Source organism: Plectropomus leopardus, chromosome 23 (genome assembly GCF_026936395.1).
Source record: "Plectropomus leopardus strain MGB_pleo_1.0 chromosome 23, ASM2693639v1, whole genome shotgun sequence".
NCBI lineage: Eukaryota > Metazoa > Chordata > Actinopteri > Perciformes > Serranidae > Plectropomus > Plectropomus leopardus.
In genome coordinates this window covers 15,541,023-15,565,667 of record NC_142198.1, presented here as the reverse complement: position 1 = coordinate 15,565,667, position 24,645 = coordinate 15,541,023, and the positions used below count along the sequence as shown (strand labels likewise).

Below are 24,645 nucleotides of genomic sequence, written 5' to 3'. Positions count from 1 at the left end.
CTTGCAGACACACGTTTCTTTGATTCTGTGATCTCTATATTTGATATGCATTGAAACGTGCTATTGTGAGGTTTTGTGCTCTGTGATGCGTGCAGTTAGTCAACTAGTCAATTAAACATTGCTACCCTTGTTAGTTGCCTTCAGTAATACTAGTCTGTTAAACTTAATATTAAAACAATTTTTTTATTAATGTACACATTTAAATACTGTATTAATACATATTCTGATTACTGATTTTTGATTTTTTTACATTATAGGATGGGCTTCTATGCAATTGAGTACACTCAGTGACAGTGCTATTTAATAATAAGATGTGTTTTCTCAAATTTTCCCCAAAGAATATTGTTTTTCAGTTAATGTTATTTGTTAACATAGATTTAGTGAGTTGCATTTTTTTGTAGGATATATGTAGTGTTCATAATGCATGGTGCAAAGTGCAACACATTTCAGCAGTAGTTAAAAATACTATTTGGTCACTGAAAAAAGTGATTAACAATTTCACATAGTTCATAGAATATATGCAATAATTGTTTTGTCAATATTTAACCTTTTTAGTTTAAATTGAGCTCAATTTTTAATGTTTTTCTTTAGTGTTATCTGACTTTCAGACTAGTCAAGTAGTGAATTTTTAAACTTCTGTGCAAACATCAGGAAATAAGTCATTAGGAACATCCCTTCTCTGTATGTAAGGACAACATTTTGTGCTAAAAGGCGAAAATCTAGTTTTAGAGTTTTTTGAAACATTGAAAACATTTTTCTTTTTCAATCTTTAAGACTGAACTCTTTTTATAGATCAACTAGCATAACACTCTATTTGTTTAAAGCATCTAATAAGTAGCAATTAAAGGACAATGCTAGTGTAGTTTTATTTCCCACATAAAAAGAATAAAAGCACCATTGTATTGCCTTGATTAATGTAATCCATCATTTTACCGTAGACTGCAAAGGCAATATATGATTTTGCACAGCTAATTACTGTGTTTAATGGAAATTATAAGGTTTTTTTTCATTTATGTGCACAATGTTCGGCAAAGACTTTCAACGGTGGCAGAGTAGAAGTGCTTTTAATATCTCTGCAATGATTGAGGCGTTATAAAGTCATGTGAGGGAAAAATGCCTCAGTTGCCTCATTTACAGTGATTGATTGGGTTTTTGAAGGCAGCAGTGTGTTTCTGCAAGCTGTGTTTTAATGGGTTTTTGAAGACAGTGGGAGCGACTTCCAGGTGAGCGGGATGACCTGCAGCAGAGCAAACCTCAGACTGCAGAAAACACTGTACAATTACGTGTGATTGGGGGGAAAAAGTCATGCTGGTATCCTGAACCATCTGCAAACGCTTGCAGGTATTTCCAGATCTAACTAAGAGATGCAGATCCTGATTTGTTATATTTTACAGAAGTTGTCAGCCTGCCTCTGTGATGTGTACTCTGGTGAAATTATTGCAGGCAATACAAATCTCATCTAACATTTTTTAAAATATGTATTCTCCTCTATGTGTTATAGATTGAAGTGCAAGAGGCACCCTGCACTGCATCTTCACTTCTAATCTTCCAAACAGATTTTCCTCCGGTGCATTCGCTGATAGGACACTGTAATGCACCTCAGACGCTCACTCCCATAAATTACCAATTTGTCGAGCAGAAATCGGCGGCTTTGTTTGATGAGGATGTGCGTAGGTTGTAAACGACGGCCACAAATTGTCCGTCACGTTGAATTTGAGGCCCATTCAGCCGTAGTGGATTTGATTTGCGAAGTAAGGAGGGCAGGGCTAAACGCTGTCCTATTGAGCCACCCCCTTTTAAAGCTGTGGTAATGATTGCTCCCAGTGGGATTCCACTAAGCACCGCTGCTGCATGCTGTGCTGTTGCGCTCCTAATGTGCACACTTTATCAGCATTATTCTCCTTGCACATACGTTACACGTTTTATTTATCATATCAGACCTGTCTAATGGAGACATGAAATGTTTCTCAGAGCCAAAAAACGCTAAAGCCTTTTTTAAAGTCCTTTACGGTATAGTAACCCCAGTGGTTTTCCACATGTGCATACAATGTATGACCCAGGTGTGTTTTTCTGCCAGCTCTGCTATTTTCACCTGCTTTAAGTTGCTCCTGCTTTTTGCTTTTCTTCCAGGCTCCAGCTCCCATGGCTTTTCCCATGACCACACCGCAAGTGCCTGTGTATGGAATGGTGAGTATGCACGAAGGCACAAAAAAACCCCAAATTGTTCAGTATCTTACTCATAACTCACAATTTTTTTTGGTAACTTCACCTTTATTGAAGACATTAATTTACATCGAGTATCTTTTCCACATATTTTCATAATAAAAATTGTAGAACATATATTTCATAATATAAAATAACTTTGATTGCACAACAAATAAATAACATGTAGAGAAAAGAAAGAAACATAACAACAAAACTTAGTAAAGTGCATTTTAAAATCCTTTTAAATCCTTAAAAGTCTTTTAAGACAGATCATAACACACCTGTTAAACTGCTGAATAATTGGTTTAAAACTGAAATTTCTCAAAAAAAAAAAAAAAAAAAATTAGAATTAAATAATGTAATAGTTATTGCCAATTTATATATTTTTTTTTACATTTTTAATAGTACTCTAGCAGGTTTTAAAATCAATATCTTTGAAAATATAAAAGCAGGTTAGGCATTTAAGAAAAATTGCAAGACACCTTTTAAACTGCTAAACAAGTGGATTAAAACTAAAATTTCTAAATAATCTATTAGTTTTGCCATATTTAAATTTTCAACAGTCGTCTAACGCATATTAAAATCAATATCTTTAAAAATATATACGAAGGGTAGTCTTTTAAGAGAAATCAGTCTATGTATATATTGTGTTAGAAATAATCAAGTTTATTGTAATTGTGTTGGGTTCTCTTGTTTTTTTTTTGGCTTCATAAATGATTCAAAGAATTCAATGATTATCAAAATTGTTGCCGTTTTTTTCTTTCTTTACAGCATTATCTTTTTATGTCCCATCTTTATCTCATTTAACCCTGCTTCTCTCTCCAGGTCCCTCCCCAGATGGGTCAGATGGGCGGGGTACCAGTGATGGCTCCTCAGCCAATGATGTACAACCAGCCTGTTCTCAGACCCACCAATCCCTTTGCGCCCATGCCCGGAGCCCAGGTCAGTAATTTGACACATTTGTGTTCTTATATGAGCTAACTTATGAAGTTACAACTGCATAATATTGAAGGAAAAGTCAGTAAAAATGTTATATTTCTTATAAGGTCAAAATTGATAAATTATGCAACAACATGACCATAACAGGACCTTCTTTTTTTAATCAGTGCAGTGTGACATAGCACAAATTTGACATAAATTAAACAGTCATAAATGTAAGACAATGTACAGACTTATTTTACTTTATTGAGACATTTCATTCCATATTGCAACTTATAATGCAGTTCAGCAGTTTTTATTGTTTTTTGTGATATGTCATGTTATGCATAATCAGTGTTTGTTTATTTATTTATGTGGTCACATGACCATATATCGATCATATATATTTTAATTTTATTCCTGTTATTTCCATGGAAAGTTTCTTCTTGATTATTTCCGGACTTTTGCAACCTTACTTATGACCCCTGAATGACCTGTTGCATGTTTATGGGTTGTGACCAGTGCAAAACTCATGCATATCTTTCTTGTCCCAAGAGTACATTTCTTTTTCTCATGGACTTACACTGTTAATAATAGGATTCCATTTAAATGTTATATTTAATTTAAAAAGGGCAGCATTAAAAGCCATAGTCGTTAATGTTTACAGATATAAATAGCATTTTGTAGGTAGGTAGATAGACACTGAAAAATATAACAAACAGATGCAGAAAATAGCCTATGAGTGCAAATTGTATTAGTATTGCACTGTATTACTGTGTATCTCTTAAAGATGTTTCACTAAACTGTTTTAGTATTTCTAAATTCCTGCTGAGAAATTCTTTCTTAGTGTAAGTTGTTTTCAGTGCATTAGTTAATGATCCAAAGAAACAGTTTCTATTTTTTCTTACCATTTTCTGTCTGTTCAGATGCAGTTTATGTAATCCAGTCAGGGGAGGAAGCAGAGTGCCAAAAGCGACAAACAGCAGAAGAAAACACACAAGAGGAACGATCAGATGGACGGAGGAATGATTTGATCATGCTAAAACGACTAAGAGACAGACAGACGACAAGATAACCAACCAACACCAAAAAACAAGGTGGAAAGAGGAGAAGATGACCGAACAGAGGATGGAGGGATGTAGTGGAGAGGACGGTTGTTGTCTGAAACAACTTCTTGCAAGTGTGTGTGTGTGTGTATGCGTGTGTGTGGCTTCTTTCTGTTCTACTGTCTAATTTGTGTTTTAAATGGATGGAGTGATGCTTCAGGAGAGGGAATCAGGATGAGAGAGAATGAAGTGAGGAAAGATGGAGGCGTAGAGAAGAGGGGGATGAGGAAACCCTACCTCTGGTTTTCAGTCAAACCCGTCTGACTGCTGTGAGAGTCTCTGCTGCAGAATTAGCTTTATTTCATACTGGTGCTATTTTGTCCTCTCTGGGTTATCGTCTGCCTGCAACGGCAACTTGGGAGCACTTAGGAGGGGACAAGTGTTTGTTTAGTGTGTGTGGAAGTATGTGTGCGGGAAGCAGTTGTTTCAGACAATACCTTTGCAACCGACCTCATCTCCATCCCCTTCGTTCGCCGTTTGTGTCCACAAATGTCCAATCAGCGAGAGATTTAGAGGAAAATCTTCTCAAGTGTGTTTCCCGTAATTTTATGCTCTCTGTTGGGGGTATCTTTGTATTTTTCAATCTGTTTTCTTCTGCAGCCTCTCCTGAATGTTATCGGGGCTTGTACAGCAATTTTGTTGAACCATTTGTTAATAGTAGTTGAGCGTTTGTTGCTATGGGTTTTTAAGCTTAAGTCTTTGTCACTCATATTGCATTGTTTTCTTCTCCTAAAGCGACAGATATACACAGAGAGACAGGGATTAGCAGTGCGACGACATGCTGGCGTGGTGCATTGTCAGCTAGATTTTTCTGTGAACCAAAAATCTTAAAGCTTGGTGACACCAGAAAGTGGTGCAACAAAATTCATAACTGCATTATTGATAAACTTGTGGTTTTAAAGGTATAGAGATACAGTCATACTCGCAGAGCTAATTGGTTAACTACCACTGCTGGCCAGTTAACTGCTAACACTCGAGCCAGTTAGGAAAAAGCTAGTGCCAGCCAGTTCTTTCCGTCTTCTCTGCAATGTGTTGTTTACCTTGGCCCCCGACACATATTCTGACATCATTTTTTAAAATAATTGTCCTATAAGCGAGGGGGAAAAAGCCTCTGAGCTTGCTTCTAAACCTTGTTTGTTCATGTTATGCACAATCTGATGATGCATAACATCAACAAACATAGCTTAGATGCTAGCTTAGAAGCTAGCAAGGTAATTCAGACTGTTAACAGCTTGGAGGGGAAAAAGCTCTCAGCTAACTAGCTAATTCAAACTTTCAGGTAACTTGGCTCTCTGAGCTAGCTAGCTAATTCAAACTGTCAGATAACAACTTCAAGGGGGAACGGTTGTCGTAGCTAGTTAGCTAGTTCTCTGAGCAAGCTAGTTAGTTGCAACTGTCAATTTAAACCTTTGAGGTGAAAATGCTCCTTGGACTAGCTTGCTAGTTCTCTGCAGCTAGCTAACAAGGGGAAAGGGGAAAGGGCTTTCTGAGGTAGCTAGTCCTCTGTGCTAGCTAGCTAGGTCAAACTGTCGGTTAACAACTTTGTTAGCTCGCTTGCTAATTGGGACAGTAAGTCCACACTGTTTATTAAAAAATATACACAAAAATTCTGCTTATATGGGGCAGTTTATTCTCCAACAGAGAAGACTGAATAAAACTGAATGATGCAACAGAGCTAATAAGCTATAATAGATTCCTCCATTGTGGGCTTTTCGTTCCCCTAAGACGACTTGGTCTTTGTTTGATGGCAATAATTTGTGAGTCAAAGTTCACAAAAGTTGAACTTGAAAAAGTTGTGCATATTTACTAAGTTGTTGCTAGCAAATCCACTTTTGTTTTTTTAGCCAGACACATTTATCTTGAAGCATTTTTGGCTGCCAGTACTCTCAGTAGAGAGAGTAAAACAGAAACGAACACACTCGTATTTTCGTTATGCAAAAGCGACTGCAGATTTTTTTATTAGCATAACTAGCCGCCTGTTAGCACCTGGTTGACCTGTGTGTATCTGTTTTTTCCTGTCCTCATCGGCTCACCAACCAGATGCAGATGTGAAAGGTTTCTTAAATGAGAGCTTTTTTTTATTAGGTACACCTTATTGGCAGATCAACACTATGTGCCAGTGATTGATGACAGCAGCACTGAGTGAGTGATGAAATGTTACTGAATTAAGTTGAATTCACTTTAAATTGCACTGAATCAAAGCGAGTGGCTTTAAGTGTGACTCGGTCTGCACCGAGAGCCAAAACGACACTGAACTTTTGGCATCACCCTCCCTCCGTGGCTCCAGGAAATTTTGGGGATCAAATTTGTCTCGCGTAAGAGGTCATTCCTCAGCCAAAGCATCCGTCACCATGAGTTCGACTGTTGGTATAATGCATTTTTTAGTGTGTTTTCATGCGTGTGCTTACACATATTATGTGTATGTTTTCCATTGAGGGCTATTTCTGAGGGTCAAATTGTGTCAAACTTTGAGCCAAATTTGAGCCAGCAAGTTTGACACAAAATGAGCTTTTTTTTGTTTTGTTCTTGTAAAGTCAAAATTTTGTTGCAAAATGCACATGCAAAAATTTTGCACTGAAGTGACTATCCTGCCGAAAGTAGAGCTGTCGCCAGTTCTCCGGGTATGAAAAAAGTTGAGAAAGAGATTTGAAGTTTATAGAAATCGTTTGCGGTTTTAAAAGTTTGTCTAATTCACCAGCCACTTTGGCAGGTGACTAAAAATTGTTTTTCCTGCCATTCTAACAATGAACTTGAAAATTTTTGTAGTCCCATCCCCTCCCAGTCCAGTGTCTACATCCCAGTGATAGTTCAAATCTCCAAAATCTCACTTCAGTCTCTCAACTCTGTCTAGTTGGTCTATCTCTAGAATGCTTTTTTAGCCTGCTTAGTCACTGTTTGGTATGTGTAGATATGTAAAAAAAAAAAAAAAAAAATTATAGTAATAACCAGTTTCTGTCTAGATCGTCTGCTCCCACCCATCACTGTCACTGTTGGATAGATATTGCTCTTAGACGCTTCTTGTCGCAGTCTTGTGTTAGCTTAGCCTCTCTTCATAGTATTCTCCCTATAGAAGACCTCCTGCAGTAGGTTTGCCACCTTGTCCTCACCTCTGCCAGTGTCTAGTTACTATAGCTCTATTATCTCTCTTGGTGTCTCTGTCTTTTAGCTGTAGACAAAAACTTTCGGAGGCTCTCAGGCTTTGTGGTTCGCTTTTCTCTAGCTATAAGTGCGCTCTTTTTCTTCTTGCTGCTCCAGTGTCTGGGTAGATAAAGGTCCTCATAATTTTTTTTAGTTTTTCCTGTCGCAACAACATCGGCCATCTCCGCCTCTCGTTACGATGTCAACAGCCTACAAACTGTCTCTGATTGGACTGTTGAACCCAATTAGATGCTTGGATATCCAGGTCTTTTGGGAAAATGGGAGATTTTGTTGGCAAGTTTGGAAATGCAGCTAAAGCTTAACTAGTTGATTTATTTTTAAAAGTTTGTCTGCTTAAACTAGCCACTTTGAGTCAACCAGCTGTCTGTCAGGGGGACCTAAAACATTTATTCAATGGCGAATATATGGCAATTATTCTGTAAAATTGGACAAGTTGATTTAAACTAAAATAATCTCAGAAACAGATTGCATTGAAAAAAGGAAAGTAAATATAACTATAAGTGTTAATTTACATTTACTTTATATCCAATTGGTCCAATATAGCTCTATTTACTTAATTTTGTGAAGTTGTTGCAACTTAAAAGTGACAAGTGAAATTACCCTGTTTGTTCTAAGTGTTAGCAACTTCAGCAAACCAAGTCAGTCTGACTTAACTTGATCATCAATGCCAGTAATGAAGTTAGGAGATCTGTTGGTTCTGTTTTGTTAACGTGTTTAAGAATATACAAATATAATTAATTAGTATAACACAGATATATAGCACAGTTAACTTGGTTTACTGAAGTGGATTAAACTTAGAAAAATAGATTTAATTAAACTTAAAGTTAATAATAAGATAAAAAGTAAACATGAATTAAGAGTAATAGTTATATTAACTCATATTTTTCAAGGTAATCTAGATTTTTTTTTTAAAAAAGTAAAATCAACTTGTCAGACTTTACAGTTTTGGGCAATTGAATAAACATTCAGTTCCAAGCCTTGATAGCAAAAAACATGGTGGTTTTCTTTGGTTTTTTGGGTCCAAAAGGTTGCTTTCTTCTCCTAAAACTGAACTTTTATCAACCACCTTGTGGTTTCCACCCTCAAAAATCCAGGTACCAATTGCTTTTGGCTTCCAACCTCAACTCTCATTAAACTATTTTCTTAATGGTCCCGCTTTGGCACCAAAAATGAGTTCTAATCACAGCTCTTATTTTTCTGGGACAGCTGTCTCACTGTCTCTAATCTGGCGGTGATGAATAGGCACTTCAGAAGGAGAAGCCGTTACCGGCCGTGGCACTGATCCAGAATCAGATCACCCTGGATCTTAAATACAATGAATCATATCAGGTCCAAATGCAGAGCTGATGATTCCTGATGTTTTGTAGTTACGTCCTCGGAATATGAAATGTGTCAGCTATGGTGTGAAGGACAGTACGAGGGTGTTTTGTTTGTTATTGCTAATTTACCCGAAATAGCTGTTTGACCCAACTTTTTCAGCTTTTTTCTTTCAAGCTAAATCGACATTTTGTGTTCTTCTTGGTGAGCTTTTCTTTCCGTTTTCTAAAACGTTCTCTGCATGGTTTCCGCTCCTGCCTGTTGCGATGAGATTGTCTTTGTCTGTGTGTCTCAAAGTGGTTTCAAAATGGTCAAATTTCGTGGGATTCAGAGAGCGTACTGTGGTTTCTGAGTCTCGTAAAATGTTGCTGGCTCGTCTCCCTAGCGTTGATGTAACTGCCAGTAATTATCACAGCTTTATCATGGAGGTCATTTTGTTACGGTATTTATCCAGGGAGGAGTTCGGCCGAGCATGCAGGCTCTTTTTTCGGCAACTCCCTTCCTCAAATTCAGACACTTTCTCACACTTACAGCTGGGAGATTCCCCAGGAACCCACTGTTTTTGTTTTTGTGTTTTTTGCTACCAACCTGGTCTGTTTGGGAACAGACCTTTCAACTTTAAAAGCTGCTACCACCTCTCTGCATTGTTGTAGCATGAATCTAGGTGGAGAAGGATACTCGGATAAACGTTGATGTCATATTAAAATGTCTGTTCTCTGCTAAGGCCAAGTGTATCAAACATTCAGGGAGCAGACTCCTCTCTGACCATCTCTCTCTCTTTCTGGGGTCGGTGAGTGCATGGTTGTATCGTTGTTTGTTGTCCTTTTTTCCAAAAAGCATGACAGTGATGGTGATGATGAAGATAAATTCTCTCCTCTTGTTGTCTCCCCCGTTTTTGAGTCGTCTTGTCAGGCGCCCCCCGGACAAGGTGAAAGGGGCGAGATGGATCACACTTTCCTTGACATTTGCTGTCCATGACAGGGACTGATTCTGACAGATGTTTGTACTGTCGTCGAGCCACTGTAGCAAAAACGGAGCGCCAAACTTTTTTTTTTTGTGTTACTTCTCCCAAAGATGTCACATTTGTTACTTGCAGCACAGATTTGTCCTTTTTGGATTCTCCACTGCTGTGGCGCCATCTGCGGGCCGCCGAGCGCGTTGGCAGAGAAATTCAAAAAAACCCCACAAAATGAAAGAAACAAAGAGAGAGGCTGTTTAATAACAGATAAATTTCCTCATTTTGTCAGTGAGTTGGTTTGTTGAATCAAAGATCTCTTGTGCACGTTCTGTTTTTTCTACATCTGTGTTTTTTGGTAAGAACCCTCGGATTGCTGCCTCACTATTCTGTATATAAAGAAATGCACACACTCACAACACAGAGCTTAAACACATACTCTCATAACCCGCAACTGCATTATTTTTCATTTACTCTTTATTTTTCTGAACGTGAAAGATATTAGCGTTATTACAGCAGTATATAAGTATGATTACTCCTCAGTGGGGACGGGCTAAACAGACAGACGATGCAGATTTCGAGGGCTGCAGACCTCCCTGTACATCAGGATCAGCCATGAATTCTCAATGATGCCAAATGTCTTTTTGAGCAGAGTACACCTTTTAATCTGTCTCTCTCTCTCCTCTTCTCTGTCTCCTCCCCCCATCTCTTTGTACATTTTTTTCTATTTATTTAAAGCAGAAATATATGGATTGTATCAAGCATGGAAAGGCAAACAAATGTTACAGTTGACAAAAAAAAAATCACAGGCTTTTATTTTACAGCAGTATATTTGTTTATTCTAGGGATCTGTTTTCTCTCTCTCTTTTTTTGGAAGAAATTAAAAGTCATTTTCCATTCCTAAGCCATCGTCTGTCTTTATTGACACATGCTTAGCCTCGATTCAAACTGCCAAAAAAGTCTACAAACCTTTAAAACATACCTGTAAGTCTTAGGTGATACAAATTCAAAGCCTTGAAATGTCAAACAGTGGCATCTTCTGGTTTTTAATTGCTGCGCCCAAGGGCCTAAAAGTATGTTTTCTTAATTTTGCCTCTTTTTTAGTGAGGTCTCAATCCATGTTTTATCATATCCAATATGTATTTTATTATATTTATATCTTACTTTAGAATTAGTTTCAAATTTTACTGTAGTTGGCATTTTTTAACCGTTTATCGCAGAAAAATGATTCACATTCAACTAAAATCTACCTGCAAGAACCAGTTGTCTCGATGTTCTATATCGTAGTTATTGAAGGAGGAGAGTCTATTTTACTCAGTCTACTTTAGTTTGTTTTGTAATTTTTTAAATTCTGTCTCGATGGTGTTTAATTTTATTATAAGTACTATTATTTCTGTATTTACTGCTAATATTCTTTGAATTGGATTGTTTGGTTACTTTGAAGTTTTTCTATCTTGTTTAATTCAACTTTAAATTTCATCTGGCCTTAGTTCGGCATTATCGTTTTCTGCATGAAACCCTTCCTGCTTCTGCTTTGCCTTATTTGTCAAAGCGCTTTGTAAACTCTATTTTTAAAGGTATAAAAAAGTCCATAAATGCACAAAGTTCACAGATTTTGGCAAAGGTTATGTCCTTAATTGAATTATGCAAATTCCTGATCTACACTGATTAATCTAACCCTCAACAACAAAAAACCTTAAAAGCCTGTTTCTACAATTGTCTATTAATATTCCTTTTACTTTGAAATACAGTGTATTTATTGTTTTACTACTAATACTTTTCTTTGTAATAACATTCAGTGAAACTTAGTATTCAAAATTGTTATAATATCTTATTTTTCACTATTGCTGTCAAGTTTTTATGACCCTAAAAGACATTTTTGTTATAAAATAGGTCTACATATATGTTGAGATGTTATCAAAATCCGCACTTTTTGTTGTTAAAATCAGCTGTTGTGTGTTTTTCCAAACTTGCTCTGACTTATTCCTCTCTCTATCAGTTTATTAGTAATGGAGTTTAACATGTAGCAGAGAGATGTTTTAAAAGCTGAGTTTTTGTAGTTTTCCCAAATATCCATCATCCCGCCAGGCACTGAGAGACAAATGCAGCGGCTGCAGGTGGTTCGACAATAAATTATTCAGTAAAGACAAAACACTGCTGTTTGTCAGGCTCAGTATGTTTTGAGTGATGCATCTCCTACTGAAAACCATTTAATCAAAAACACTGAAATACGACCAAATACATCACTGCTGGTGTCTGCGAGAGCCTCTTGATGTGATTGTGAAACAAATGTACACAAACAGTTTCATTATTCAGAGCTCATGGGAGTCAGAAGGAGGGAACCTGCTTTTTTTAATCCCTCGCCATGGGAGCGCCGCAGACGTTGTTTTAACAAAATTAAACCAGGTAGTAATAAGAGTTTAGGGTCAACATGTCACAACAAACAGGGATATACAGGTGCGTGTATAAACAGGTGTATACAAAAACAGGTAAACGGTAACTACACATGGGTGATGAGTGATATTTGTGTTTCAGTTTGAACTTTTCCCTCCGTTACAGGGAATATAACTATTCGAAGGTGTTACCTAAAGAAGTATTTAAATGCTGGAAAGGTGGTATTTTTATTAACTTATTGAAACAACGGACATCACTTTTCTTGTGCTTGTCCTTATCAGATACAGAATTTATTTAAACCTTTGAACCATAAGCAAATTGGTTTGATATCTTATTTAAAAAATATGGGGGCGGGCAATGAGCAGTTTGGCAAGAAATATCCAGAAAATTTGCAAGATTTAGTAGATTTAGAATTAAAAAAAATATATATATATATGGGAAAAAATCCAGAAAACTATATTATCATATTACCATATTTTTTATGATATTACATAAATAATTACATTAATTACATATTTGTAAATAATAGTTATAGAATACTCCTATCTTTATTCTCCTTATATTATTTTATGTTGTCATATTTTATCTTATCTAATCTTTACAGAGCCATTATTATTTGAAGTACTTTTTTTTAGATCATTTCCTTGTTTGTGTTTTTTGTTTGTTTGTTTGTTTGCCTTTGGTCATTTTCAAGTCACTTTTTGGAACTTCTCTAAAACTTGTCAATTGCCTTCTTCCTTCTTCTCCAGTTTTTTTTTTTTTTTAATTTCTTTATATTATTTTATATTTATTTATTTTTGCTACATGACTGGAGAAAACAGTGAAAAGGGCTGTGTTATTTGCGTTTGCTCATGGCGTAGAAAAAGCCTACAACTCCCAGAACCCTTTGCGCCACAGCGGACCAATGGACGCTCCCATGACGTCATGCAACCTCCGATATTTAAAATGTTTTTTTTTTCCCCACGAAAAACAATATGGCGGCTCGCAGGAAGCAAACGATTCCGCGTCACAGTGAGGTAGGCTGAAATATGTGTTTACAAACATTTTGGGCGACAAATGTGCAACGCAGGAATGATATTTCGGTTACATTTGTCCAGCACCGCCTATCTTCACTGTTTGAGCTTAGTTTTTTCAGTGAAATATGGTGTTTTGGTAAAGCCTGTTTCCTTGTTGATACGTGTCGGCTCTAGCTAAACTAGCTAAAGCTAAGAGTTTACAAACTTTACAGTTGCTTGAAACCACAAAATATTAATGTTCTACTTTATATGAACCAAAAACTAAACAAAATATAGTTTTCTTGACCTAAACCAAACCCATAGTATCAATCCCTGAAACTTTAGGAGGGGCGCAGTGCATTAAGATAAGGTAAACACTTTTTAATGAGGGAACACATTTGGATTAAACACCTGAAACCTCATCCCTGCTTCCTCTTAGTTCTCCTTTCACCATAGCACAAGTACATGCATTGAAATTTGTGTCTGAAGACATGTTAGCTGAGAAATAAACAGTAAAGTAGCATTGTTTTGATTTATTGCTGCATTCAGTAAGTATTTAAACGTTTGAAATCTGAGCAAATTAGTTTGTTTTCTTTTGAAAACATGGGAGAGGAGCAACCTGGAAAGAAGTGTTTCACAAGTTGCTTGAAATTAGTAGATATGGGAAATTATCTGTTTAAAGTTAAGGGGGAAAAAATCACCAAAATTATATTTATAAAGAAAATCATCAAATTATCTGACTGAATTTATTATTGTTAATATAACTTTTTTCAACCTTTGTTTTCTTTCAACCTTTAGGTAATTTCTCCTTCAATGTTTACACTTTTTGTGCTTACTTTTGGATAATTTCTTCATAAGTTCATTGCCTTATATTGCCCATATATTTTTGAAAGAAAGTGCCAGTTTACTCAGATTTACAAGGGTTAAACTTTTGGTAGTCTACAAGAAAAATGCGATCAGTTCCTTTTTCAGTGGATGAGATACAGCATGCTGCAATGTCTGAAAACTTTTAAATAAAATTATATTTTTCTATGTCAATACTCAGCATATTGCAACACATTTAATATATTATATTGTGACTCATACTATTGTATTGTGGGGCCACACCTAATAAAAATGTCTCTCTGTCTTGAATTAGGTCCATAAAGAAACGGTCCTCCCAGTTTGTTGTGGAAGAACTTGACTGGTTTGTACTGACCACAGCCCTGTCCAACACCTTAATGGGAACTGGAAGCTGAATGGGAGAAAATCCCTGCAGCCGGGTTTCTAAATCTCGTGCAAAGCTTTCCAAGAAGAGTGGAGGCTGTTACGGCAGCACATTAATGCCCTTTGTTTAAGCATGAGATGTTCAACAGCCACATTTAGGTATAGTATTTTTTTCCATCTATGTATCTAATCATTGCAAAATATTCTAGCTTTTCTTACTGGGTCATAATGAGGCTTTCTACTAAAATATTCATTACATTTCACCACAAACTTGGCACTGAAATGCTGGAATTCAAATGCTTAACGGGTGTGATATTGCAGTTTGCTTCTGAGTAAATAGGCCTATGATGTGTCCAGATTGCAGTGGATCCAGTAAGTGACAGAAATCCAGAAGATGTCAGTCTGATGGTGGTGGCTGCAGCGGCCGCAGCAGGCCTGCTTGTGACAGATGACACTCACCAGGAGGTATGCCAACCCCCACATTCAGATAAGTTTTGACAGCTGTAAATTGAGAGAGGGAAGAGAGGCGGGAGCTGCTATTTTTATCTTTCATTCAGCCAGAGAGAAAGAGAGACCCCTCTCTTTCCTTCTGGTCTCTCCACAAGACGGTCCTTCTAGATCTCTCTCTTCTTTCTGGGCAGAGAAACTTCTGGAGGTCTGACTGCAGCATTAAAACTGGAGAGACCGCCAGGTTGGAGGAAAATATCTCAGACCGTAGAGTAAAGAAGAAATACCAAAAACTATCAGGTCAACATGGCTCTGCTGTGCTACAACAAAGGCTGTGGACTGAAGTATGACACTGACAAGAACAAAGAGGGTAAGATGCCAGTTTGTTTTTGTACTTTTAATTCCAAATACTCAATCCTGTCTGGGGTTGTTGGTTGGTTTAATATTTCAGTCATCGAGAACGTGAAGCCTCAGCAGATGTCAGTCTGTGTTAAGCCTGAACCGAAGCATGTAAGGTGCTTGTGGTGTACAGATTTGCTTTGGTTTTTGTTTGATTACTCATTTTTGTAATTTCTGGGCTAAATTTGCACATTCAAACCCTGTCAGAGTAAAAAAAAACAACATGCAAGCTGAAAGGAGGACTAGGAGGACTTTTTAATTTTTGTCTGAAAAAGTGACATTTTTATTTTGATTCTACAAACAACAACTTTTCCAAACCACCACAAGCTAATTTAGTTTGAGATAGGGTGTGTGTCTGCTTTTATTTTGAAAGTATGTTCCTGTATCTAGATTTATTGGTCTTAATATACAAATTAATGTAAACTTTGGGTTCAATTTTGACAAATTTGTCACAAACACGCAACATATATATGGTGCAAGTAAGCTCAGATCAGTTTGAGTGTTTTGATGAACACAACAGTTGTACAGGAAACCTGATTTATGGGCTATATTTACTTACAGAAGCAGGATAAAACAAAGTGTCGCTTTGTGTGACGTCAAAGAAGTTAATGTCATATAAACTGTGTATGAGTGTGAGTGTGAGAGAGAGTGAGAGCATGCACAGTATAACAGGCAACGTGTCTCTGAGAGCATGAGCCAGCAGCCGACTTCCTTTTATGGGACGCTCCCTCTCAACTCTAGTAACCCCCGTGAACAGCTGGTAGACCCGGCTGACTCTGTGTGTGTGTGTGTGTGTGTGTGTGTGTGTGTGTGTGTGTGTGTCTCTATATACAGACTGACACTTTCTTTTTCCTCCAAAAGATTCCTGCCTCTTCCATCCAGGTGTCCCCATCTTCCATGATGCTCTGAAGGTAAAACTGATGAATAAGTAAACATATAAACACTTTTATTAAGCTGGGGGAAAAATTAATGTGTTTGTTTGTTCTCCTCCTTCAGGGTTGGTCCTGCTGTAAGAAAAGGACGACGGACTTCTCAGAGTTTCTCTCCATTAAGGTAAAAACAGCTCAGGGTCGAACACTTATTAGCATCTGCAGAAAACACAACATCCTGTAAATATTGTTGGTTGGAACTTCTGTAAGGATGCTGTATAAAGTCCATCTCAGTGAAATGTAAAAGAAAATTATGTAACAAGGTAAAAGTACTCAAAATCAGTTATTGTAAAAAGCATTGAGAATTAACCAAGTAAGTACTAAAGTACAAGTTTGAGGTACTCTATTTGATTACTTCCATTTTCTACTACTTTTAATTGATTGATGAACTTATAATTCAGAGTAAATATTGTACTTTTTCCATTACATTTATTTGAGACCTGTAGATTGAGATTAATAATCAAAGGATGATTTTGCATTTAATAATAATCATTATTTTATATTAAAAATTATACTATAAATTAAAAATGCATTTAAAATTATTTCATTATTGATTTTCAACAGAGGCTGCCCAACAGAATATAAAGTAATTAAAATGAGCTCCACATTTACCAGCTGCAGCATTAAAGTGACGCTTACTCAATAGTGCATCAATAGTTTTGTGCAAAAATAAATTCCAATTTCTATCATAAGTTAAAACAAGAACTGTGTAGTTGGTTCTTCATTGCTTTTATAAGAAGCACTTTTGGAGGGGATCTTTTAATGCCCAGTATGGACAAAAGAGAAATATACGGTGGATGACAAACGTGCTACATCGATCCAAAAAATGTCCATTAGGGTTACAACGATACAAGATTTTCACGGCACAATAACCTTATCAGAAGATATCAAGGTGTCACAGTATCACAGTATGGTGTATTACACAATTAGTATCATTATTATTGGTCACAGTAACTCTCAAAAGAATAAAAACAGAAGATTTTTTTTGCTTGAACAAATGTTTTAAAGTAATTGGAATTGGTAACTGGATTCCATTTTTTATGGCAGTATGTGTACAAGTCTAAGAGGCAGCCGAGAAGAAAGGAAATGCACAAGTGAGATTCTCCGTCCGATTGCATTTTTCTGTCAATACTGTAGATAAACAACGCAAACGGTATTACCATTAATTTTCATACTGTGGTTTACAGATCCACGATATAACAGACAATCCTATTTACCATTAGGAGAAACATGCTGCAGCTTCCGAAACGATGCCAATTCAAAAACACGTATGAAAATCCTGAACAAATACCACAAAAAAAGTCCTGCCGAAAGCCAAAAGACATACATTATTAACAAACACACTGCAAATAGGCAACATAAAAAGGTTACCTTTGTTTTTAAAATTCAGCCTCAGTCTGTTACTTCATTGTAGAAGAACATCAAATTTACAAAGCTAGCATTAGGTAATATTGTAAAACACTAAGGCCAAATAAAAAAAAATAATAAAAAAGTACTTTTTTATGTTTTTTATGTTGACTCTTTACTCAACTTTACTTCCAGCAGAAAAAACAAACATGCTCTCATCTGGTGTTTCTCTTGGGTCATAAATCAAGCTGTTCCAGTTGCTGCTAACCCTAAATATGTTGTGTTGACTGGATATGCAGTGTATTTGTTTTTTTTGTGTGTTTTTTTTCTTTTATATGTTGCATTGTTTCTGTATTTGCAGCATGTCTGTTGTTGATGTATTTGTTTTGGTGTTCTGCAGCACTGCGTTTCCGTTGTATCTTCAGGGGGATTTTCTCATGTGTTTTTCAATTGGCAACGTTTCTGAAGCTGCAGCATGTTTTCTACCAACGGGAATGTTTTCGGCAGCAGTAATGCATTTGCTCTTGTTGGCCGCCATAGAAACAACTGCAAAAAGCCAAAAACAGTTTTAATGTTTTTATTAACTATTTTTAGACCATTATGATTCCCCTATTAACAGATACATAGTGAGGCTACAAATGGTACAGTAAGCTGTAGCTGCAGTCATTTTCCTTTGTGAAGGATTATATAGGACACAGTTACTAAAATTAAGCCCCAATGAGAAGAGAAATAATATGTGAAGTTCCTGCTTTTGAATGCAGGGCTGCACCCGCGGGCACCACAGCAACGAGAAGCCCCAGGAGCCTCTGCGGCCGGAGGTGTCATCAGATAAGGGCGAGATTAAACACACCAACGGCCAGGAGATAATCTACCAGGGACCCAAATCTGCTGAGATGCTGCAGAAGGAGAGACCCAGGTGTGTGTTTGTAATAGCAAGATTCCTCTGTTTCTACTTTGCATAAGATAACTGGAATGTGTTTGTGTACGCACTCCTGTTTCCCACATGCATGCAGCTGTGTTCATTCAAAGAGGTCATAATGAAGTCACCTGCAATATTCCTGGAGTAAATAATTTAGAGGATAATGCCATGCATCCGTCCTGCAGGCCTCTGTGTGTGTGCGCGTGTGTGTGTGTGAGGTTTTTTTGTTCATATCTTGACATCCGTTTTTGTGCTCACATGAAAATATGTGTTTCTTATGCACAGTTCAGAGGAGCCAAAAACCAAGCTTCCCCACAAAGTGTCTGCATCGCTGGCTCAGGTGCTGGAGAAACTGGACATCAGCAAGAGAGCCGAGAGAGAGAAGACAGGTCAGTGCGTGTGTGTGTGTGTGTGTGCGTCTGTGTGTGTCTTTAATACAGAAGCTTTTAGATTTAAAATAACCGTCTTTCCTTCTTTTTATTGCTGTTCCTGAACACGCATCTGACTCTAATATAGCAAAATATCAAATTAAAAACACTATAACCTCAAAAGAGTGAGAAAATCTTAAATTACAGCCAGAATATTTCAACTATTTTATTAAAAAAAAAAAAAAATTGTGTCAAGAATTTTCACAAACTGTCTTGAAACACAGAAATCAAGCAGGTTGCGGCACTACAACCAAGAATATAATCCTATCTGAGATTTTTTAACTTTTAAATAAAAAATAATCTTAAATGACCATTACAATCAAAATTACACTTTGTTTTGTGCATTAGTCTACTTTTCTTATTTATAGAAAAATAATTTGTGCCTATACTTTTGTTTCATGTTTGCTAATGCGTGGGTTCAGGGCTTAATGTGTGTTTGTATTAGTGTGATGTTTTTGTTTTTGAGTGTACATGACAAATTTAAGCAGGTTTCTGCACTAAAATCAAGAAATTGAAAGTTGAAATCATAAAATACTTAAAGCAAGTTCGTGTTTTTGAAACAGTTTGGAATATTTATACTGCACTTTTAAGTTTTTGAACTTTTAACTGGAAGGCATTTCTTAAATTTGTGTCCGGTGTGTTTGATGCATAATTCATGACAACAGTATATATTTTTGTACGAGTGCTTTGCAAAAATCACTGTCTCATTAAGACATTTCTGTTTAAACTGGTAGCAGATTCTCATTTCTTATTATAATTAACTTATTTAAAAAAAGAAAAGAAAAAAATCCTTGTATTCAGACAAAACTGACTTCCTGAGATTATTTGCAGTGACAGACAGAGTCCTGGTGTCCTTATCTCACTCCTCTCTGGTGTCTCTCTTCTCTCAGAGAGTCAGATGACAATGCTGGGGACCCAGTGCAAGAACGCAGGATGTAAAACAGTGAGTGCCTCTTTCATTATGGGTTCATTTGTGTGTGTTTGTGTGTGTGTGTGTGTGTGTGTGTGTGTGTGTGTGTGTGTTGGTGTGTTTGTTTGTTTGTTTATTGGAATTTTCTGTGGCCTCAGTTCTGTTTCTGTGCCTTTTGTGTGCTTGTTTCATCATTCCTGGACTTCAGTTTTGTAAAGTTTATAAACAGCTCCATCTAGTGGACAAGACAGATAACAACACATTTGACTCTATTATACTTTGTAACTTTTTCAGCCTGTACTGGCCTATTTTCATGTCCCAAAATACTTCAGTGGTGTAGCATAATTAAGTGCATTTATTCAAGCACTGCACTTAAATTAAATTTTAGATAGCTGTACTTTAGTCACTTTTTTATTTACACTCGATGGTGTTTTTTTTATACTGGAATTGTACCAAGTATTATTTCCATGTGACAGAAAAAAATAAAATATCATTGATTGATTTTACTCCACTAAGTTTCAGAAGGATTTACTGTAATATTTGCTCCAATACATTTGATTGACAGCTTTTTTTATATTAGTTACTTAGCAGATTAGAAATTTTACATACAAAACATATAACCATGTTACAAAATATGATGCATTTTTAAGATTAAACAGTACATAAAGTCGTTGAATCTCACTCTGCTTCATCCAGCTGTAACATTAAAATGCTGCCTACTTAAAATATGCATAGGTGCAGGTTTCATTGGGGATGCAGGACATGTCCCCCTCAGGCTTAAAAGACATGCATTTGTCCCCTGGAACAGAGAGATGACAGTAGCAGAGGACTTTTGATTTGACTACATTAGAGACATTTAAATGATACGTTGATGCTGATAAAGTCAGCAGAATTTTTTAAAGATCTGAATACTTATTCCACAGTGAGCGATCAGAGATTATTGAACTCACTGCCTTTTTTATGCTGTTTTAAAGGCTGTCCAAATTATGTAGATTAAGTTTTTGAAAGATTTTTAAAATCTATATTCTAGCCCCTAAAAACTTTCAGATCTGATCCTATATATAATATACTGTATCAGTAAGTACCAGTTGAAAATGTATACAGTAACAGTTGAAGTTTTGGGTGAAAAATAAATCATTGGGTATATTTATCTTTTTAACACTCAAAAACTTAATCCTCTTCTTCAGGGAATCTTTAAAGTAAAATCATCAAAAATGTTTTGATTTAGGCAGAAAATGTTTCCCTGATTTAGAGCACCTATCTCGTGACCCTGTCAGCAAAACAAATGACCCTGCTTAATCTCCCGATCCCAAGATTGAGAACTGCTGAATTCAGACAACAACACACACTTGACTGGTGACCTTATGGTGTGACTGATGAGCTGAGCTGTGAGGAGAGACTGTAATCTGCTCCACATTATTGATCATCTGATCTTCACGCTGTGATCATTCGCTTTGTGTTTGTGTGTTCAGATCTATCAAGGACCAGAGACAGACATGGAGGTCTGCATCCACCACCCGGGAGCACCCGTCTTCCATGAGGGGTGAGACACAAAGACACATTGCTGCACGTTTCCACTTCTCTACTCTGGATATCACAAGAAGGCATTACACGCAATCCACTGGAGCAAAATTACAATCTTTATTTGGATAAATCTCTATTCAAAGCGTCATTAAAACACTGCTACAAAGAGGAAATGTAAACAAAACATAACCCAAGGCCATGTAAGCAAAGCGGGAAACATAAAAGCTAAATATCAGACAATTCATTAAAGATCAGTAATTAGACACAAATCCGCGACATTAAAACCGACTTTAGAGGTAAATTAAACTGCTCTTTGAATTGCATCAAAATAAATGAGCATCTCTGCTTTGGAGCTCTTGAGTGAAACACTGACACCCATATGGCTTTATTTTCTTGTGTAAAACTGCTGTTAGTATGATTTATATCATTATATCAATATCAGTAAAGTTAAAGCTTTCCGTTTTCTGAACGATGCAGCCGTTACAAACTGTTTCTAAGCTGTGATTGTGTTTTTGTTTCAGGTATAAGTACTGGAACTGCTGCTGCATAAAGACTATAGATTTCAACGCTTTCCTGGACCAGAAGGGCTGCACCTCAGGGAAGCACCGCTGGGTCCGGAAGCAGGTACATACACCACCTTGGGGGGCATACTGCATAAATGAAAGGTAGAACAAAAGGGCCAAGCTCAAAGTTTCATTGTCATTTCAGTTTCATGCTGACACAATGCATTTTTCAATAAAAACTTTTTATCTCTTTAGATGGCACTGACAGATTTTAAAGTTGATTGGATTATATCTGAAGGAGGATTTTATTAAAATATGACCTCTGTTAATGGCCAAAAATTGCACAGCCAATTGCACAGTAAATTCAGTAAATTTGGGTTTAGGTCATGGCTCCAAAACACGTATTTCTTAAGTCTGAGCATGATACATCTACATACCAAATTTTGTACATCAAGGTGAAACTTAAATCTTTGTGGAGGGCACTACTAAGTCATTTTATCACATGCTCACAGCTTGCTTGTTCCTGGTGTGTTATTTTTGTGATTTTTGGTTGGAAAAGCAGCAAAACACATGCAATTGGAGTCTTACTGTTTTTGATCTTTAAATAGAACCAAGCTAAAACTAATGCAGATTAATGCAACAGCACCCTACCTTCATAAGTGTCATAATGTTCGGTATTTAGTGCAAACAGTTCACGGAGGTGGTAATTTTGGAGGCTGTACTTTGTGATGTGATTTTTTTTATAGGTTGGTTTTGCATGTGACTAAACAACAATAACATCATATAAAGCAACATACAGGCATTATTATGTGCAACACTGCAACAACAGTAAGCATCGGGGAGATTCAAGTCACTCTGCTGTTGATTGTGATTTGCTGCTTTACAAATGAGATCACAGAGTCAGAGCAGGAAAACAGACTGATTCAAAACACCCCAAATTTGTGACAGACCTTTGTGTTGTTTGTGCCAACAGGACAAGAAGAAAGTGGCTTGTCGACACGACTGGCACCAAACGGGAAATAATGTCGTCGTAACAATTTACGCCAAGAATGCAAACCCCGAATTTTCCTGCATAGAAGCCAACCGCACAGTGGTGAGTGTTTTACACACACAGTCAGATGCATTGGGAACATTTTATTCTGTACCAGTACTGTAATGAGTACATTTACTCAAGTCCTGTACTTAAGAACAACTTTTAGGCACTTACTTGAGCAATTTCATTTTCTGCTACACTTCACTACACACTTCTACTCCTTTACATTCCAGCAATAAATATTGTACTTTTTATTTAACTCCATGTATTTATAGACAAACATACATGTAGCAGATATACAGTACAAGCATTCACACATATACGCTTGCATAGTTAGTCCAACCATACCACTGGCATGTATACAGTAAACAATTATGCCATGCTGTCTGCTTTAATGATCAACAATGCCAGGATGTTCTCACTCCCAACAAATGCCAGCGTTTGGTCAGTCGCGTCAGATAAAGATGCACTGAAGCACCCTTTGCCGTGCATATGAGATACACCAGGACGCAGCATTACGAAATGATTCGAGTAGCTGATGTAGTCTAAGAGTATGAAGGTCGGTCGGAGGGGCGGTGGATGAGTCAGGACCAAATCCAGGAGACCATGTGAAACCAAAAGTCTGTAACATAGTATGTCACATACATTACAGTACGATCTGTTGTTAATAAACATTCTTATCAATTTTTCCAAATGTAACTAAGTAAATGTGTTGCCTAAACCAAAAAACAAAGTAAACCTAAGCTGGTTGAAATTTCTTGAGAAGACACTGTATTCATGTATCAGTAACTGTATATTTTGCTGCCCATGTGTGTCCAAAATTGACACTAGTGGAGTACCTATTAGGGATGTTGCTAACAACCAATTTCCCTGACGCTTCAACAGAATTTTAAATTTCTACTAGTCCAAAGGCAAAAAAAAAAAAAAAAAAAAAGAAAACAGACAGATTTGAGAACAATTGACAGACACAGATGTCCACATTTATGGGGATCTCCTATGGTCCAAAAAATACCTCCTACATTCAGGCTAGAGAGAAAGTGTGAGACGTTGAAGATCAGAACCACTTTAACCCACCAGTAATTCTGGTACCAAGTGCCTAGTCGAATAATCACGGTCCCTCCAAGTAACTGGAGCATCATAGTTTGACTCATAGGGCCACTGACCAAGTGTTGGTATTTGACAACTTGGGAGCAAGAATGTGTTGACAATGCACACCGTTATTTACAAATAACAACAAATTAACATAATTGTTCTTTCTTATTGTCTTTCTCTTTTTAGCTCTCATGTCAAATCCAGTTTGAGAATGACAAGATTTTCAAGAGAGAATTCCACCTCTGGGGCGTGAGTACTTCCTTATATATCTGCCAGTGGGGTGATATGAGCTGTCGTGTTGCTTATCAATTTATAGATACTGTATAATGAATATTTTTGCATGTTTTGCGTGCATTTTGACTTTTTCATCCCATTTTGGATGACAAACAATGCTGTGACATTTTTATTATGTCAGACGAAAAACTCTACTATGACTTTTTCTGCTCTGTTTTGGACTACATGCTCTAGTGTGACTCCTTTATCATATTTTCGATGACGTATGACTTTATGACACTATGACATTTAATGCCATTTTGGACCACATAATAAACCATGACTTTTTCATATTTCTACCTTTTTAGAGATAATATTAGATTACATTTTTATCGTACTATGACGATTTTTTTCAGACAGTTTTAGGGCCAGAAGAATCAAGTTTAGCTTGACTTTTAATGTGACTGATCTCTGCCGCTTATTAATGGGAAACACTGTAGACTATGACTTTTTTGTGCCATTTGGACAATATACTATACTGTGACTTTTTCATCATATGTCAGACAACATGAAAGTCGACATGCTAAATTCTGCTGTTTTGGGCTCTTTTCGCAACTTTCTTTGCTATAGTGTGTCTGGGCAGGTC

General features: G+C 36.8%; 2 protein-coding genes and 1 long non-coding RNA gene across 7 annotated transcripts in view; 2 read left to right on the top strand and 1 right to left on the bottom strand.

Moving 5' to 3' along the window:
- The window catches only part of LOC121962165 (phosphatidylinositol-binding clathrin assembly protein), a 102,601-nt gene extending 92,037 nt beyond the window's left edge, over positions 1–10,564 (top strand). For all 4 annotated transcript variants that reach the window (XM_088073766.1, XM_088073768.1, XM_088073765.1 and 1 more), the window contains 3 exons: positions 2,131–2,187; positions 3,031–3,147; positions 4,050–10,564. In XM_088073766.1, coding sequence (XP_087929892.1) covers positions 2,131–2,187; positions 3,031–3,147; positions 4,050–4,064 — 189 coding nt within the window. In that variant the 3' untranslated portion in view covers positions 4,065–10,564. The remainder of the gene's footprint in view (positions 1–2,130; positions 2,188–3,030; positions 3,148–4,049) is intronic.
- Positions 10,565–12,977: 2,413 nt separating this feature from the next.
- Positions 12,978–24,645, top strand: part of LOC121962145 (cysteine and histidine-rich domain-containing protein 1) — a 43,456-nt gene continuing 31,788 nt past the window's right edge. Inside the window, exons 1-13 of one of the 2 annotated variants that reach the window (XM_042512340.2) lie at positions 12,978–13,070; positions 14,188–14,414; positions 14,613–14,720; positions 14,897–15,072; positions 15,963–16,012; positions 16,098–16,154; positions 18,139–18,293; positions 18,582–18,685; positions 19,615–19,667; positions 21,107–21,177; positions 21,680–21,782; positions 22,635–22,754; positions 23,973–24,035. In XM_042512340.2, the coding sequence (XP_042368274.1) occupies positions 15,009–15,072; positions 15,963–16,012; positions 16,098–16,154; positions 18,139–18,293; positions 18,582–18,685; positions 19,615–19,667; positions 21,107–21,177; positions 21,680–21,782; positions 22,635–22,754; positions 23,973–24,035 (840 nt within the window). In that variant the 5' untranslated portion in view covers positions 12,978–13,070; positions 14,188–14,414; positions 14,613–14,720; positions 14,897–15,008. Of the gene's footprint in view, positions 13,071–14,187; positions 14,415–14,612; positions 14,721–14,824; positions 15,073–15,962; positions 16,013–16,097; positions 16,155–18,138; positions 18,294–18,581; positions 18,686–19,614; positions 19,668–21,106; positions 21,178–21,679; positions 21,783–22,634; positions 22,755–23,972; positions 24,036–24,645 lie in introns of those variants that run through there. The other variant, XM_042512341.2, reaches the window with a different exon arrangement.
- Positions 22,783–24,645, bottom strand: part of LOC148185672 (uncharacterized) — a 39,760-nt gene continuing 37,897 nt past the window's right edge. The window contains exon 4 of the long non-coding RNA XR_015775740.1: positions 22,783–23,316. This is a non-coding gene — a long non-coding RNA (uncharacterized LOC148185672). The remainder of the gene's footprint in view (positions 23,317–24,645) is intronic.